An 18,904-nucleotide genomic window follows, 5' to 3' on the forward strand; every position below is an offset into this window, starting at 1 on the left:
GATTACAACACTAGAATATGTACAACCATTTTCTTATCTATTTCTTACAATAAGTCAAAAAGTTAGGTATGTATATAACCTACTCTAGTTTACAGAAGAAACTGAACCTAGAGAGATTGAGTCCTGGTTTGCTATGGGGTTCAAATTAAATCTCAGTACTGTCAAAGAATGGCGGCCAAGGCCTATAATCCTAGAACTCTGGGAGGCTGAGGAGGAAGGATTGCTTGGCCAGGCAACTGAGTCTGGGCAACATGGTGAGACTCTGCCTCTACTAAAGTTTTCAAAACTTGGCATGGTGCCATGTGCCTATAGTTCTAGCTGCTCAGGAGGCTGAAGCAGGAGGATCACGTGAGGCCTGGAGTTCAGGGTTATAGTGATCTATGATTCTACCACTTCACTTTAGCCTGAGTGACAAAGTGGGACCTTGTGTCTTAAAAAATAAAACAAAAGAAGAACTGATTCCAAAGCTGCTGTGTTCTTAAAATTATAATCCATATGCATGTCACCTTATAGGTATCTGTTCCGTTAGTTAGGGTTCAACCAGAGAACCAGAAGTAGTCACATATACATACATAAAACATGCATAGCTGGTAAGTATTTGTTACAAGGAATCAGTTTACCCAACTGGAGGGCTGGTTAAGCAGTCTTTGTAAGGATGTTTTCACATCTGATGCTGGAGCGTTATGTCCTCAGGGCAGACGTTTGTGATGGAAAGATCATGAACATGCTGGAAGCAACAGCTGGAGGTGGTGAAATTCCACAAGGACAAACTGAGCCCCATGCATATGCCTTTGACCTTGGTGATGAAAGTATCCTGTAGATGCTGAGCCCTTTGTCGTGGAGCTAAACATATACATCTGGCTTAGGAGTCAGAGAACCTGGAGAAAGATCCTGGAGGAAGTGGAGCAATTGCAGACCCAGCTGCTGCTTCACAGCACTGAGCTGAGTCGGCATCAACAGCAAAGTGTGTTGAACTACAAAACAGCTTCTGTTCCTTCTGCCCTCAGAGAATCTTCCCTGTGGCCTACCCTGACTGGAAACAGGAGAAAGGGAATTCTGGGAAACACAGTTGAGCCCATCCAAGTTGACACATTACAAAGCCATTCTGTGGGTACTTAAAAGAACATTTGTTGAATGAAAGAATACTGTGGTGCTTCTCTTGGACATTCTATGGAAGTCAGAACACCTAATTCTGGCTCTGCCTCTTACAAATCAAACAATTTTGAGCAAGTCATTTAATTCTTAGAGTATTGGTTTCTTCGTTTGCAAAACTCCAAGAATAACCCTTGTTAGCCTATTTAAAACAGTTGCATACCAATGTGTGCAGGAAGTCAGGGTCAGTTTGATTTTGTATGTACCTAAAAACCTCCCCCCACCCCAATTAGTTTGTCACTTTGATAGAATTTTATTGGGATCAGTTTAGATTATCTGAATAAAAGCACTTTAAACATAAATGTTCATAAACAACATACCAAAGCATAAAATGTGATATAGTATTGTATTAAGTATTGTTATTAATAATTCAGCTTCCTGATGTATCACATGGAATTGATATTAATAGTTCCTGACCAGTTCACCTTATAGGTATGCCAGGAAGATTAAATTAGATAAAATATGTAGAAGCACCATCAGCTCTGCAATGGTATACTCTTCAAAGGCAAGGCTGAATTACCATTCACCATGCAGCCATATTTTCACATGTGTTTTAGTTCTGGGCTAAATGCCTTTAGAGGAATGAGCATGTAACTGGAGCCATTGGTAATTCTGGGAGTTGAAGCACAGTGGCCATTCCTTGGATGGGAATTATGGGCAGCAGATGAGGTTTCTGTCTTATAAATTTGGGCTTGTGTTTCATAGCAACCAAACTTGCTCAGCAGAATGAAGAAATCCCTGCGAAAGTTTTTGGTAAAGATAGCATAGAGAAAGGGGTTGGCACAGGAGTTGATGGGGTAGAACAGGACCAGAAGGATCTTTGCCTTGGATACAGTGATCAGAGGCACCTTGAGGGAGGCAGAAATGGCAAAGAAAGAAATGGGTGCCATGCAGAGGAAGTCGGTGAAGATGAGCATGGCCATGCGCTTGGCAATCTTGGTGTCACTAGAGGAGGATACGATGTTGGGGTTCCTCACTGTGAGGTAGATGTGGGAATAGCAGCCACAAATGACCACAAAGGCCAGGACGTTGAGCACAAGGAGGGACATGACATACAGCTGTGACAAAGGGCTGTCAATATCCATGGGCAGGCAGATGCTCACCTTCATGTAGCTGCTGATGCCAAAGATGGGCAAGAGGGCAGCTGCAAAGGCAAAGACCCAGCCCATCACCATGATGCTGGCAGCATGACGGAGCTGGACCTTGCAGTCTAGCTGCATGGCATGGGTGATGGTGTGCCATCTTTCCAGGGTGATGGCTGTCAATGTGTAGACTGAAAGCTCACTGGCAAAGACAGTGAAAAAGCCAGCAGCGTCACAGCCTGCTCCAGTTTGCCAGTCAATGGCATAGTTGTGGTATTGGCTCTTGGTGTGGATATCAACTGATGCAATGAGCAGCAGGTAGATTCCAATGCAGAGATCAGCAAAGGCCAGGTTGCACATAAGGAACCGGGGAACTGTGAGTTTGTATTGGCTGGTAATCAGGATCACCAGCACTATGATGTTCCCAGTGATGGCTAGGATGCTGATAAACCATATCAAGACCCTGAGGATATTGTACCCCATGATATCTTCGCATGGGTTGAATGCATCTGGCTTAGGGAAGCAGGTCACATCAACTACTTCATTGCATAAGTCATAGTCAAATTCATTGTACAGCATGTCAAATCCTTTGCTATAACTGGACTCATCATCTTCTGCTAGAGAGACTCTCTGACCCCTAGCCTGAGTCATATCATCAAATTCTTGCCTTAAAATAGACTTGTTGCAAATTGGATGAAGCTCAGAGCTAGAAAAAGACAAAAAGGAATAGAATCAACATCCTGGATCCAGAATGGCAAATACATCACTCTTTGTGATGAAAGAAATGATGGGATTTCTTCCTGAGATTTTTTTTTTCTTTCTTCTAACATCTTGTCTGCCCTTGTGGCTAAGCTCAAGGGTTAATGCTGCTTACTGTAAATGAGCATAACAATTTGTGTGTATATTCCTAGAGTTGGATGGCCCCCTGGGGAAATCATCTGGCCACAACCTGAATGTGGGGAGGAAGGCGCCTGGGACTAGCTAAGCTTTGCTGTTAAGTGCAAATAATTTACAGATCTGGTATCAACTCTATGCTTTTCCTTCCCCTATCTCCATTCATCTCTCCCTTAATATGCCCAAGTAGGACTGGACCCTATTCCTGTACTCTATACTCCAGTCACTGGGAGATTTGGACTATTCTCTGCCTCAACTGAAAAGTTATTTGCTGCTTCTATCTACATCAACTAGAATGTCAGAACATGTAGTTGGTTCCCAGCCAGCTCCTGTTCCCTTGGCTCTTTGGTACTCAAGGCTATTAGGCCAGCTAATTTGCCTGAAATGTTACCAGGGTCCTTCTTTAATATCTCACTCCTCAGGGGCCACAGTAGTCATTAGGCATGTGTTTGTCTGCAAAGTAAGCCTGGCTCTCTCATATTAAATAGTTTCCTAATGGGTGCCCAAAAGAGGAAATGCAGATTGCAAAAGGGCCTCATTTATTCCAAGATTGTAAATTATCCCCTGGGAAGCCTGGTTCTTCTTGGGCTACTTTCCTGTCTTGCTTTTCCCTTTAAATCCACATGTACAAGAGGCCTTGTCAACAGGATAGAGGTACTTACAGATGGATTTGAATGAAGTCCAGATGATAAATATTAAATCCATAGGTATACTTATAAATATTCTACCCCAGAGTGTTTTACCAATGTACTGCATGTAGAGACAGAAGGCAACAGTTCTGTTTTGCAGCAAAGGCTATGGAATGAGAACATTGGGACTCTTTTTGGATGGGAGAAAAAAAATCACACATACCTCTCCCTCCCTCCCCAAGGGGAAAATTTACAGCAATATTAAGTGACTGTATCTTTCTCTCCCTTTCCAAAGGGCAAATTCATAATGATATTAAGTGATTGTATCTTTCTCAAACTTAACATTATCTCAGATGTGAGTGTGGAGGTAAGTATCAAACCTTTCAAAAATGCTCATAGGAAGACCAGTGGATGGCGAGTTAAGGAAGTGGAGGAGGTAAAGACTCTGATGTTAAAGGATGAGAGTTGGCAAATGTTCCCACATAGACAGGTTGAACCTTTCCCCATCAACCTCAGTGAGAGGAGGCTGCTGTCCTCTCTTCCCTTCTCTCACTTTTGGTAGATAAATTGAATTGTCAGGAGGTCATTTTCCCTTGGCTGGAGGGATTCTTTTGTTGTTGGAGAGTGTGTCATTTTTTTGTATTAGAGACTAGTATGGCTTTTCAAGTTCGTGATGGGTTGCACAGAGGAGGAAGACAATGTATATGTAATTAAAAATGAATGGAACCAGAGCCCAGAAAATCTCTTGGCTTAGTCAGCAATCTTCTAAGGAAGGCAAGGTAAGATATTTAATGGGCATAGAGGTGACAAGATGGTCTTTCTGTGGTCCAGAGTCTAACTCTTGACTCCTAAATCTATTGTTGGATTAGCTGCAGCTCAATTCTAGGAACAGAAAGAAACCTGGTACTTGTTGACTGCAATTTGGTCCATTAAGCTGAGATCTGACTTAACCATCTAGACAGTTTTCACTTCCTGGAGCTGATGGATAGCTTCTGTGGAGCTCCTTATTGTTGACACTGCTACTGACATTTCAAATACCTTGCTTCCTCTTTCTGGAAGAGAAGTGACTCAATGCCATGGGGTGATGAGAAGGGTAAATAACGGATGCCTCTGAGATGAGAACAGAAGCACAGTGGACACTGAGCAAATAGGGTCTTGCCTCTGCCTTGGCAAATCCCAAGTATCATAGGAGCTGAGAACTCAGTTTAGTGTGACTATAAAAAGGGACAGACTTAGATCTCATCAATCAACAAACAGATGCTTACAAGGCAACATAGTAGAGTGTCCTTGAGTCTGAGCTTTGGAGACAAAAGACCAGAGGGTTTGGATTTGAATTTGGTTGGTGCTGCTGAAGTTATTTGATATCTCTGAGTCTCAGTTTCTGCCTTGAGAAGGGAATAATAATGAATTACTTTTGTGAGAATTCAATGAGATAAAGGTATAAAGCATTACAGAGCTTGGCAGTGATTACTCAGCCAAGGTCAGCAATGTGGAGAAAAATGATAGTGATTACTGATTGAGTTCTTGTTGGGCTCCAGGCCCTGTGTGGGTACTTGTAAGTACATGTCACAGTGCATCAATTTAAAATCTAGTTGTGAAGAAATGGCCTAAATGTAAGAAATTTCAAGAACGAAATGGGAGCACATAATACAAGCTAAATGCAGAACTATGAAAAGGCAATATTTGGTTGACAAATGAGGGATGTGATTGACACAGCCTTTGGCAGAAGTCTGGGAGGACCACTGGGGGAAACCTCACAGTCACAAAAGGCTCACAGTTACACTTTGGACACTATTTGCAAATGAAGACTAGAAGAACAATTTTATCATATAACTTTAAAGTTGAATTCTATCATCAAACTACTCCTACGATGGTATACAGTGAAATGACACTATTTGAGGGATAAATTCTGAGATTATTTTCTGAATAGCACAATTATTTTGTATTATTTGTATAAAGCTGCTACTTGTAAAAATCAAACACTCATTGCAAAAGAAAACACCCATCACAATTATTGTTATTCCATTTTGGTATGTCATGGAAGAAGCACATCCTCTCCCTTCCTGTACCCTGATAGACCCAGGTTTGGTAGCAGGAACCTAGAGGAGATGAGAGCTGGGTGGTCTGGAGGGATCAGGGAGGGCCTCATGTCATGGGAAAATGCGAGGCAGACCTGGAGATTTCTGGGTGGGAGAACCCTAAGGCTACATCTGTACTACTTGGAGGTGGCAAGACCAGAGGAGCCTGAGCCACACAGTGAGATGATGACTTCCTATGGAGTGTTGGCATTGGGCCAGCCAGCACACGCAAGCTGCTCCTACAGAGATCTTAACATCCTTTGAGATTTCTCCATAGGATATTCGGTTCCAGGGAATTGGCGGTGAATCTGTATCTTGCTAAGGCTATAATAATGCTTGTCTGGAACATAAAAGAGGCAGGCCTCTGCCTCGGCCCAGGACCTTAAGTATTCTGGTGTCAGGAAGAAATTCCATGGCTTCATGCTATTCTGTGAGGAGTGCCCAATTCTGGATAGTTTCTCTATGTGCTAATTCTGCAAAGCAGTCTTTTTCTTCCCCTGCAAATCCTTCAAATGGGTCCTAGTATTAGGGTGTATACTGTTTTGTTGCATTTTTTTTATGTTATGCTTTTGAGCAAGAGATATGTCCACAGGGGCAGATCAATCTATGTTAAATATAGAATAATAGAGGAGACTGTTAAAATGGTGAAATAATGTCACAGGAAAGCTATATTAGTTCTAGGCTACTATACAAAGGTAGTGAAAAGGTGTCATTTGGGTGTACTCTGACTGTACATAATCTTCTGTTGATCTTACTCTCCTGTTTCAGATACAGGTTGTATGAGTGAGTTCAAGGGAGAGTAAGAAATTTGAGGACTCCTGGCATTCAGCAACTTCTTACCTTGCAATGTCTGGAACATGTGCAGTTTCTAAAGCCATTCCCTGTTCACTCTCATCCAGATCCTGTCTAGGATTAACCTCAACGTTTTAACCAGTGACCTACTGGGACTTAGCTCTGTTTAGCTTGTCCTCTTTAAATCTGGGCTTCTTTAAACCTACACTTCCTCAAAAGCCAAAACAAAGACTTTCCTCGATCTTTGTCCTCCCTGTAAAGTGGTACGATCTGAAATGGATTAGAGAGGCTTAAAGTGGTTGGGACGTGAAGCAGATATGTGCCTCAGTCTCTGTCATGGCATTTATACCTCTGTCCTCCAAAGTCAAAGTGGATGGTAGTAGACTAGGGCAGAGTTTGGGATATGAAGGATAAACCCCATAGCGGTACAAAGGAAAGAAGGAACAGATAGCAAGCACCAACTATGAGTCATGTTTTTGGTGTTTTTCATGTTTTCTCATTTTAATATTTGGTAAATGTTCCACTATGTGTGTAGCCCTCCTCTGTGAGCCCATTTTCAGAAATGGTCCAACCATCCCCCAATCTCCACAAAACTGAAGTTTTGATTCAGAATGTGCCTGCTGACTGCAGTCAGGGACTTTTCTCTACAAGTAGATTTTCTTCACATCACAGATCTGTTGAAGTGGTGGACTCTGTTCTACATTGGGAAATTGCCCAAGCAGGGCTCAGGGGATGGGCAGAAGTAAACTCACATTTGCCGTCTCCAGTTTGCAAAGGCACAGCAGTGGCTGGGATAGGTGAGGCTGGCCTCCACGAGGGCAGCAAGCTTTTCCAGACTGGGAAGCTTTTTTAAGTTGTAAGTCGACCTGGCCCTCAGTTTCTTAAGATTTTCTAAGCCATAGCTAGGCAGGGAATGGATCCTTGTTCTTGAAATATCTCTATAAAGAGAAAAGGTAAATATAGTATGATTACTATGAGCCTGAAGTTCTCTGTTCTCAGTTAACAGGCAAAATTGCAGGCGTTCTAGTGACATTCTTACATGGATGAGGAGGAAAACGCCAATTAATTCAATGCACCTGGGTCAGATGACTATTTGGCTAATAGGACATTTGGTTTGGTAGAAGTCCTGGCCCTTGTGTCCCTGATAGGAGGAGTTAGATAATCGGTCACCCTGATTCCTGGACAGCCAGACTGATTTGGGACTTCACTGTTGCTGGTGAGTAGAATTAGCCCTCTAATTCTATTTGGACTCATTAATTTCCACAGGACTCAGGGGTTGAGACCATTTGCCCTTACCATAGGACAAGCTACAGAAATATTTCTGATGTGCTGGTGTGGAATCTGTGGTCACATTTCAGAAAAGGGTAAGAAGAAAATACACCATAAGGAGAAAAAGCGTCTGGCAGGCAGTAGAGGAGGCATCAGCACGAAGTCCAAGTGGTACTACAGAGTGGTGGTTATGAGTTGTGTCTGCACATGTACCCGCCCCCACTGCCTGTTGGAATTAAGACGTTGGTCAAGTATGTCACTTCTCTCTCTCTCTGTTTCCCCAGCTATAAGATGAGAAGATAAAAATCATATTTACCTCAGGAGATAGCTGTGAAAATTAAATGAATTAAAGTACAGAAAGAACTTCATGGCCAACAGACAGCATGTCACGACTGGCAGCTATTCTTAGTAAAGGTCACACACGTAGAGACAGTTGTTCATTCCAGGAAAGTCTGCCTGGGTGAACCAGCAGAGATCCAACAGGAGCCAGCACAAAGGCCATTTTAGCCAGGACCCTGTCCCTGTGGGGTTCTAAGTCCCATTCTTTCTGGCAGAAACACTAGAGAAGTGGATGCTTTTCTGGCAGCTGCAACCCTGAAAACCAAGACCAGCTGGTGAGACTGAGGAGATTTAAATGGCACCAGCTTGGGCCTGTTGGGGCCAGCAGTGCGGTCACGAGTGGGTGCTTCCGATGGGGTTGGTAGCAAGTGATGATCAGGATGAGCTCATTCCAGCCCCCTTGGGGACTTGGATGTGCTTGAGGGAGAAGGATCTTTAATGCTGGCATTCCCTGTAAGTCAAAGCAGTAGGCACTCAGAGCAGTGAAACTTGGGGGTGTGAATTATATTTGCTACCCCATATGTTCTGACAATCTGGTGAAAATTACATTCTGAAAGTCTTGTTTTCATTGTGTCATTCTCTTGCTTAAAATTTATAACGGCTTCCTATTGTCCAGTGAAACCCACTCCAACTGGTGCCCTGCTCGTCACGTCCCTTTCCCGACCAAACTGATACTGGTTGTTTGTACCAGTATCCCCGCTTCTAGGGAAATCATGCTCACTAAGGCCAAGCCTTGCTTCTCACAGTCTTGATCTCTCAATCATGCTGCTTGGGGAAAATGCTCCTTCTTTCTGAGATGCTTTTTCTTGGCTTCATATTCTCTTGAATTTCTTTGACATCTCCTTTGACTTCTGATTTTTTTTTTTTTTATTTTACTTCTATCTGTTCTTTAAATATTGGCATTCTTCAGAATTAGATCCCGTTGACTGTACATAATCTCTTGTTACCGTTACCTCCTCCGTTAGTTTCAGATACTAGGCACATATTGGGCTTTCAAACATATACCCCATTCACACTTTACTCCTGAACCTCAGGCTCCTCCTCTGTCTCAGGCAGCAGCTGAATCTCTGTGACTGCAGCTTTTATTGGGCAGATCTGCTGAGGATCCGACTTCTACCAGTTGGCCCAGTTCCTGGGCATTAGTACAGCAGCTTCCTCACTTGCCCCTAAAATCCTAGGCTTGGTAGAGGTTGCCTGTTATTGGTAATCTATGGATTGTTGAAGCCCTGTTTGATATTTAGGCAGGTCTACATTTTCAGAACTAATGATTACCTTTATGTAGTTCATATATGTTTATATTACACTTTGTTAGATGCCAAATTTGATCAGCTTTGTGAATACTATTATTCAAATCTTTTGTATACTTATAGATGTTTTGCTTGTTTGTTCTATCACTGCTGAGAGAAGTATATAGAAATCACTATGATTCTGGATTTTTACTCATCTAGTTTTATCTTATATGTTTTTGATAACTTCTTATTTTGTACCTTCATTTGTTAATTACTCTTTTCCCCTCCCATCTTACTTTTTAAAAAAAAATTTCATAATATTATGGTGGTACCCACATTTTAGTCACACAATTTGCTTTGTTCCTTTTAAGTCAATATTATCAGTGTGCCCTTCACCCATAGTAATATGCATTGTCCCAGTTCAGCTGGGCCCATCCAGCTTTAGAATTTTCTTAACTTCCTGGTAACTTTCTTGGTATCCAGTAGTACTTGTCTCCTGACTCTTTGGAAATTTCCTCATATTTGCTGGTTCCTCTCTGACTTCCAACTGTGAATTCAGTGCCTGGACTTCTTTATCTTCACTTACTCTGTAGGTGAGCTCATTCAGCCTTATGATTTAGATGCCATTTATATGCTGATAGATCTGAAACTTTTATTTCTGATAGGTTCTTTCTCTTGAACTCCAGACTCTTCTTCAACCATCTCCTTGTAATATCCACTTAGATGTGTAATAGACAGGTCAACCTTTAGATATTAAATATTGACTTCCTGATCTTTTCTGAAAACCTGTAGCCCAGGAGTCCTCAAACTTTTTAAACAAGGGGCCAGTTCACTGTCCCTCAGACTGTTGGAGGGCCGGACTGCGGGCCCGGGATGAGTTGGCTGCTAAGCAGGACAGGTAACAATGGAAAAAAAATACCTGGTGGGCCGGATAAATGTCCTAGGTGGGCTGCATGTGGCCTGTGGGGCTGTAGTTTGAGGATGCCTGCAGTGTAGCCTTTCCTGTTGTTCATACAAAAGTTGTGGATTAAGAGATATCCAGGTAGCTGAGTAAGCATTATTTTGGGGTATCTGAGGGTATTTCCTATGGTGACCAGATTTTAACATTGGTAAAGCGGGACACCACTGGGGGGGATGGGGCTGGGGGGCAGGGCCTGACAACAATGCAAACTTTGATAAGCAGTTCTCGATAATCAGTTCTCAACAATTATTTGTTATTATTAAAGTTTATCATTATAAAATTAACAAAAATAATATAAAACGCATATCCTGGCAAAATAGCCACATGGCAGCCGAAAACCATATATTCCCTTCCTGTTCTCCCCTGTTCCCTAGCTTGTCCTGCATTCTTTCCAAAAATTGGGGCTTTTTAAAAATGCCCGCAGGACGCAGGACAAATTGTTAAAATTTGGGACTGTCCTGCCAAAAGTGGACATCTGATCACCTTACTCTAGAGAGGGGGGCCAACTTGTTTGTTCCAGACAGTTTGGCTCCTTCTGAGCTAATTGTCCTTGCCTAAAAGCAAGGAGGGAGCCACTCTCCTTCTGATACCTTGCCCAGGAGGGAAGTAGGGAGTTTATATTAGCCTTTTCATTTCCAAATGAAGTTACATTAACCTTTTCATTCCCAAATGAAGTTACATTAACCTCTTCATTCCCAAATGGGGTTACATTAACCTCTTCATTCCCAAATGTAATTTAAAGGTTACATTAACCTTTCAGCAGCTGAAAACCGTATATTCCCTTCCCATTCTCCTGCTGTTCTCTAGCTTGTCATGCATTCTTTCCAAAAATCGGGACTTTTTTAAAACATTGCAAGACACAGGACAAATTGTTAAAATCAGGACTGTCTCGCCAGAAGCAGGACATCTGGTCACCTTAGTATTTCCAGAAAAGACTGGCATTTGAATCAGTGGGCTGAGAAAGGATGATCCACCCTAGGCAGACTCTCCTAAGGCTAGGACTCTTTTCTTCTCCTGACTTCAGACATCAGAGCTCCATTTTCTGGCCTTTGGACTCAAGGACTTGCAGTGTCCACCAAGATTCTCAGGCCTTTAACCTTAGAGTGAGAGTTACACTGTTGCTCTCCTGGTTCTCAGGCCTTTGGGCATGGACTGAGAGTTCCATCAGTAGCTTTCAGGGTTCTAAGGCCTTTGGGAATGTGCTGAGCCATGCTGTGGCTCCCCTCATTTTCCAGCTTGTAGACAACCTATTGTTGGATTTCTTGACCTCACAGTTGCATGAGCCAATTTCCTTAATAAATCCTCTCTCATCTCTCTCCCTATATCCTATTGGTTCTGTCTCTGGAGAACCCTGACTGGTTACAAGGACTCTTGGATAAAAGATGGACTCAGAGAGAGGCCTAGAACACAAATCATGACAAAGTGAGGAGTATTTAGAATAAATGTTCTAGGAAACCATATTTTGAAGAATAGAAGGAACCATGGGATGGGGTTAGATCTCTGGCCTTGAAAGCCAGATGAAAGAGTTTAGAATTTACATGAGCAGAAGAATGACCTATTGAAAGTCATATATTTGTAAGGTTAGTCTTCAGATCCCTGAGGCTAGTATGTAGTAGGTGCTTAATAGAAATACTTGTTCATGAATTGAAGAAAGAATCAAAGGTATAAGGAAAGAAAGAGGCTATTGCAGAAATTCAGGCCTGGGATGACAGAGACTCTCTCCTCCCACATAGTTATTTTGCCTAACAAAAGACATTGTGTCGGCCATCCGTGTTACTATAACCTCCTGGGAAAATTTCTGCAGTGCTTATTTTCCTGGGAAGTAATGTTTATCCCTCTATCAGATATTCATTAGGGCAGACACTGTGTTTGGTTTTTATATTTCTCTACTTATACCTAGCTGGTGCCTACTATACATTGTAGGTGTTCAGTCACCATCTACTAAGTGTGCGTCACCTAAGCCTTGATACTGTCAATGAATATCTGTTTGTCCTTTTATTCTTGCCCTTATTGCTGGAGCTGCTGAGCTGGATAGGGGAAAATAGTAGGTGTAAGCTGGTATCTTTAATCCTTGTCTTTCTGGGTTGTCTGGTCCAATGACTGTGGTCTTTTTAAAATATCACTGTGGTTAACATTTCAACACATGCTATATTTGGGCAGTGAGTGGTTTTAAGAATTTAAATTCCCAAAAGTGCCAATAGAAACACCATGGGATGATGGCTAGCACTAAAGAGATTTAGTAATCTTAAACTGTTTCAACATTGCTAGGATTCTCAGTTTTGAGTGGCAAGAGAGACAGCAGTTGGTAATATGACGCTGAGTCAGGAAAGGCAGGAGTTAAATAGTGCTCTGTGCCCCATTTAATAAAGTGTGTTATAGCTGGTGCCACAAATTTGATTTGAACAATTTCTATTTTTCCCAGCAAAGATGTTATTACAGGTCAATCATTTCCATAAGTGAGAGCACATTTCTGGTGTATACTACACTGACAGATGGCTAGAAGACCTCTCTTTCATGATCCCAGGCGGGATAAAAAGGCAATTTACTATCTATAGGACTGTGGGTACACTGGTAATGGAAGAGAACCATTCTTATACAAATAACTCAGTGTTTGAATCTGAACTATCAAATGAATCTGAGCTATAGCCAAATCAATTTGATAAACCATCAGAATATGATTGTACTGGCTCCAGCCTGCAAAGGCGCAATGCATTAAATTTTCCCCACAGGAAACTGTTTCCCAAGAAAACAGCAATTGTTTGATTGCTTAAAAAAAAAAAACAAAAAAACTTGAGTGAGTTCAGAATATCAGGTGAAAACACAGATGGCTTCTGATGTTCAAGGTCAAGACTCATAAGAGGTGAATGAGGGTTCTGGATTGCTATTCTGAAATCTAATGAAGCTTGTCTGCGTCTCTGGCTTTCTCTGTAGTGGAGCTCTTCCTTGTACTGTCAGCTGTTCTGAGGCTCCATGTTCTTCACTCAACTGTAGAAAGTTTGCCTTTTGAAAAGGAGCTATCATTAGTTTGGGTGCATTCCCTTAGAATCCATTTCCTATATCTGGTAGAGACAAAGGACTGAGCCTGTGGTGTAGAAAGATCCACCACAACTCATGGAGGAAATATTTTGGGGCTGGACAGTGAGTCTTCAGATGCTCTCTGGACCAGCAGCATCAGCTTCACTGGAGTTGTTAGAGATACAAGTTCTCAGCTCCCAACCTGAAGATGGGTATTAGTATTCTAAGGTTTTATAATTGCTCCAAGTGATTTTGATGTACAAATTTAAAACCACATCTTGAGGCCAGTTTGAGGATTACTCAGAGCTGGGGTGGCTCAAAGCTGAGTTCTACTTTGGAAGTTGCCCTTGGCTGACTTACATAAGATTTGGCTTTTCCCTGGAAACAACTGGTATCCAAATGACTGTTGGTGCAGAGGATTGGACCCTTGCCTTAATTCAGTACAACTTCGAAGGACCGTCCTAACTCCAGAGCTCCCTGTGGGATCTGCTGAGACTTCTTTGCAAGTGCATTGTGGCTTGACTTTCCTCTGTACCTTATTCTGCTTCCATCAAGCTTTCCCCAGGTATTCTGAGAGCATTCTCCACTAAGTCCCCTGCATCTTATTTTTTTGGTGTGGAGGGGGCCTGATCCAAGGCACAATCATAGCCTTGGCACAGGCAGCATATCCCTTGGGGTGAGCAGTGTACACCATAGTCCCACTCCTAACTCATAGCACCAGAGGTGGGCCAGTCTTCTTTTGCACAAGCACGATTCAGGCCAGGTCTTAGCTGGGTTGGTACTTGGTGCTTTAGGTAGTAGAAGTGGGAATGAGATAGGAGACTCATCTTTTTGCATTTTAAGTGAGCAGGTGGAGAAACTTGAAGAACATCTTTAGATTAACCTGAAAGCCCCAGAAAGGGAGGTTTGATGTTAAGGATGTTAAGGTGATCAATTCTTATGCCCCTAATGGGAGGAGAAGGAAATTCGTAATTATAGGCTGGGCTTTCAGCCAGTATCTTGCATTGAGATGAAGAGATGTGGGAATATATTACCATTCTCTACTCTTTTAAGTCATGGGAAGTGCTTTATAATTCCATTGGATTTTCTGTAAATTTTAGTCACTTAATTCTGGCTGTGGTAAAAGGGATAAAACAATAGCTGGCAACTTGAGGACCCTGTAGAACTGCTTCTGATGCTTCCACAGAGGCTCTCCTCTGGCCTACACTCACAGCAGGGCTGGCTGGAGCAGGTGAGTTTCGTGCTCTCTGTTAAACATTCTTTTTTTTTTTTTTTTTTGAGACAGAGCCTCAAGCTGTCCCCCTGGGTAGAGTGCCGTGGCATTACAGCTCACAGCAACCTCCAACTCCTGGGCTCAAGCGAGTCTCCTGCCTCCGCCTCCCAAGTAGCTGGGACCACAGGCGCCCGCCACAACGCCCGGCTATTTTTTGGTTGCAGCCGTCATTGTTGTTTGGCGGGTCCGGGCTGGGGATTCGAACCCGCCACCTTAGGTGTACGTGGCTGGCGCCTTAGCCAGTTGAGCCATAGGCGCCGAGCCTCTGTTAAACATTCTTAAGAGAAATGTTGTGCAGTGCCCCAGCCTGGAACCTGCCTGCTCAACCTCAGGAGATATTCTTCTGTGCCACATTTACATAACATTGACTTGCGTTTTTAGGCTGAGAGGCTGGTATTAATAATTAATTTCCCCTCCATTTCAGTTTACAACCCATTGCCAAGGCTTTACTGAAAGACTTTTAGACATTTTCTAAACTTACTTATGGCAACATGATGTGGTGAGAACACGTGGAATGTGAGGTGGGAGACCTAGTTCTGGTCTAACAGCTGTTGTGTGATCTTTCTTTAACAATTCACTACCCTCTTCTTTCCCTGGTTTCCTCATTTGGATAATGAATGAGATGGGGGTTTCATCCATCTTAACCATTCTCAGGAGCAGACAGTGGGTTAATGTGCTATGGATTCAATATTGTATCTGTTATAGGTCACATATGGAAACACACCCTTTTGCTGATACATTCTGCCATGAACAGATAGAGGTGCCTATTTGGGAACATTCAAAACTATGGAGCCATTTAGCTAAGTGAAATTGACAAAGTGTTATCATGGGGGTCAAAGATCATTTGTCTCCCCAGTAGTCCATGAACAGGGACCACTAACTAAGCATCACAAGTTCCAGACATTTTGTATGTGCACAGCACTCTCCATCTTTTAGGACTGTGTCTTTCTTTGTACTTCATAGCACCTATCGTGACCTCATATACTAAGTTGTGTATTACTATCTGATGCCCTTCTAGCCACATGAGAACAGAAGATTTCTGTAAGGAAAAACATTCTTTCGTTCCCTGCACTTTACACAGGGCATGGTACAGGGCTGGTGCTTAAAATCTAAACTATTCAAATGAGAGAAAAAAAATTTTTGTTTTTCTTTGTTACGTCACTCTGAGTTTTATTTTTTATATTTTCTTATTTCAAATTAATACACATTTTTTTAAATGTCAAACAATATTAAAAATAGGTATGACTTTTTTTGCCTTTTTTTTAAGGCACTGAAACTGAGGCTTGGAGAGGTAAAGGAACTAGTTTTAAGCTAGGGATTCTGGTTCTGGCACTTTGGCCTTACTCATGCCATTATCCTTTTCTGTAGGTTCTCTATCTCAAGACAGGTATTCTGAATGATCTTTGAGTTTGGTCAGGATGACAAATATATTGTAAAGCATACATCTCTTTCTAAAAGGGGAAGAGTCCAATGTATGTGTCACAACACACCCATTATCATCAGTAATAAACAGTTCTGGCGTTCCCATTGTACCAGGGTCTAATTCTATGGATATATAGGTTCCAGCCTGAAGGAGAATATAAGCTATTTGGTGAGAAGAAAAGTGATGTTGATAGATAGTTAATAGGTAGGTAGATAGCCTATGCTGATTGCTAAATGAGAGGTTCAGATGAGTGGCTTCCAAAGGCAGGTCACCTAAGGTTCACCTGGTAAAGCTTTAGATTTAGTCACATATTTATTTCTTTGCTCACCATCCCTTCTTGTATCCAATGCCTTCATTCTGGGTTCCTTTCTGCTTCCTGAAGTACATTCTCTAGTAAGCATAGTAGGTCTTGCTCAGAGCCCATAAAGACACATTATTTATTTATTTATTGTAGTTTTTGGCCAGGGCTGGGTTTGAGCCCACCACCTCTGGTATATGGAGCAAGTGCCCTACTCCTTTGAGCCACAGGTACTGTCCTAAAAACACATTTTAAAAAGTCTTTTGGTAACTGTGATTCAGATTACTCCTTTCCTCCAAAGACTATGAGAGCCACAGGAAGAAGTCACAGGTGGCTGAGGTTGGTCACAGGTGGTCAGAGAAGCCTGAGGAGTTGGGCCTTAGAATGATAATGATGGAAGAGGGAGAGTAGATAGGAGAGAGGAGGGCCAAAGTCACTTGTAGAGGGAAAGATGGGGATGGAGAAGAGACAACAGTCCTATGGATGTAGAGCTACGAGGCACCAGTTGTTTCCCTAGGATTCTGGCAAGATGATCCCAAAATAATGTGCCTGTGGGTCTTGTTGGGTTGATGGACGCTCTTGGGTGTTGAGGGTGAGAAAGGAGAACTGTCCTTTCCCTTCCAGGGAAGAGAAATGTAGCAGAGTGGTTATAAGTCTGTATCATGGGTCAAATCAGTTCTCTGCTATAATGCTCACATTATCTTAAGTGAATTAATTAACCCCTCCAGAGAAGCCAGTTTACCCTTTTCTAAATTGGGAATAACAGCCCCTGTCATAGAGGGTTATTACAAGTATTAAACAAGAAAATTCATGTTAACTTCTCAGAATACTGTCTGACCATTCAGTAAGTGCTCATTACATGTCATTATTACTGTTGCTATTTTATTGAAAGTTAGACTATGAATTAGCCTTAAATTATTCCTATAAATCTTTGTAGATGACATGAACAAAAATTGGCCTTGATTGCCAGCCTATCTTGGAAATGTCTCTGAGGTGGAAAGATTTGACTTCCAACTTACACAAACGGAGCTCTTACACACAGAAAAGGGGGATGCTACTCACAGAACAACTGGTCCAGAGGCTCCTTGGAAAACATCATCAGGCATTTCTTCCAAATTATTGTTATCACTTAGATTCCTGGGGATGAAGATGAGGAAAGAAGGAAAACAGAAAGCCAGATAAATATCACTGTTGTAAGAGCCATTTTCATTCAAATGGCCTGGAAGAATAGTCAGGACTACTTACAGCTCATCTAGTTGAGTTCCATTGAATGCACAGTTGTGTATTTCTTGAATCCCATTCTTATTCAGCCGTCTGAAATAAAGGGTCCATTAAAAAACCAATAATGTCAGATGAAAACAATACATGGGTTTCATAATTGAAAGCACTGGGCAAGGTCAGACAGTGCAGGTTAGTGGCATAAAGAAAACACCACCCTTAAAGCTCAGGGACAGGACTGGGAGGGAGACTGATTTATCACTGTATAACCTTTTGTAACTTTTAAAGTTTGTGTTATGTGCATGTATTACCTATTCAAAGGAATAGATGAAATTTAATTTCGAAAAGGCTGTCTTAGGCAGAGTAGCCTGGATCCCGTAAACTCCTGTATAAGGTCTTAGCATACATGAGGAAGAAGCTACAGAGGGAGGAGGTAGATCTTACCCATCCCTAAGGACAGAAATTGTATAATTATTGAACAAGTATTTAAAAGACAGAGAAAGAACATTTTGTGTCACCTTTCTCTAAGGCCTTAAGCCTTTCACCCATGCTCACCCACAGCAGCCAGCCTGGCTGTCATTAAAAAGTGATCTAATTAAGTTGTCAGACAACCTGAACATCTCCTGTGACCTGTGGGCACCTGGTTATTGGAGGTTTGTGGAGGTGGCTCTGGGTTAATCCAGAAAGGAAGAGAAATCAATTACAGAGACTGTGGGCTGTGGCAGGGTAATGTGGTGTGAATGGGCAAGGGAGGAGTCTCTAAGGCAGGCGGGGATGGGATTAGAACAGACATCTTCATTGTGCTAAGAAGGTCAGTGAGCAGGGTTGCCTTAACAGGGGACCTCAAGGACACATTGGGCCTATAGTTCTGCCTTGTTCTGCTCCTAAGTGGATCTGAAAACACAAACAGATATCCAAGGTCAGGAGAGCTTAGCACAAAGAGCTTCTGATCATCTGCTCTTGTTTTGCTTTCAGGTTCTTTTTCCTGTCAGGCTCTATAGGTTTACAATAATACTGTTCAAAAAGCAGACCCAGAGAAGCTCCTATGCATTCAGGAATTTATTTCCTGGCCTTCAGTGGTTAGCCAGAAAACACTTAAAAATCACAGGAGAACTACTGTGTGTCTTTTTCCTCCTCATAAAAGCAAATAAGCTAAAAATTTCAGAAAGGAGCAAGGTAATCTTTTCAAACATTTTCAACAGATTGGTGGCTATGTACCCCCATCCTGCTCAGCCCCTCCTACCCAAAGGAA

At 42.2% G+C, this 18,904-nt stretch overlaps 1 protein-coding gene across 2 annotated transcripts in view; it reads right to left on the minus strand.

Annotated features, from left to right (window-relative positions):
- Positions 1-1,508: 1,508 nt before the first annotated feature.
- Positions 1,509-18,904, minus strand: part of FSHR (follicle stimulating hormone receptor) — a 194,964-nt gene continuing 177,568 nt past the window's right edge. The window contains exons 7-10 of one of the 2 annotated variants that reach the window (XM_023512100.1): positions 17,680-17,748; positions 17,497-17,571; positions 7,380-7,565; positions 1,509-2,940 (exon numbers count right to left, since the gene is read on the minus strand). In XM_023512100.1, the coding sequence (XP_023367868.1) occupies positions 1,695-2,940; positions 7,380-7,565; positions 17,497-17,571; positions 17,680-17,748 (1,576 nt within the window). In that variant the 3' untranslated portion in view covers positions 1,509-1,694. The remainder of the gene's footprint in view (positions 2,941-7,379; positions 7,566-17,496; positions 17,572-17,679; positions 17,749-18,904) is intronic. The other variant, XM_023512101.1, reaches the window with a different exon arrangement.

This window comes from Otolemur garnettii, unplaced genomic scaffold, assembly GCF_000181295.1.
Source record: "Otolemur garnettii isolate 467f Iridium unplaced genomic scaffold, OtoGar3 scaffold00024, whole genome shotgun sequence".
NCBI lineage: Eukaryota > Metazoa > Chordata > Mammalia > Primates > Galagidae > Otolemur > Otolemur garnettii.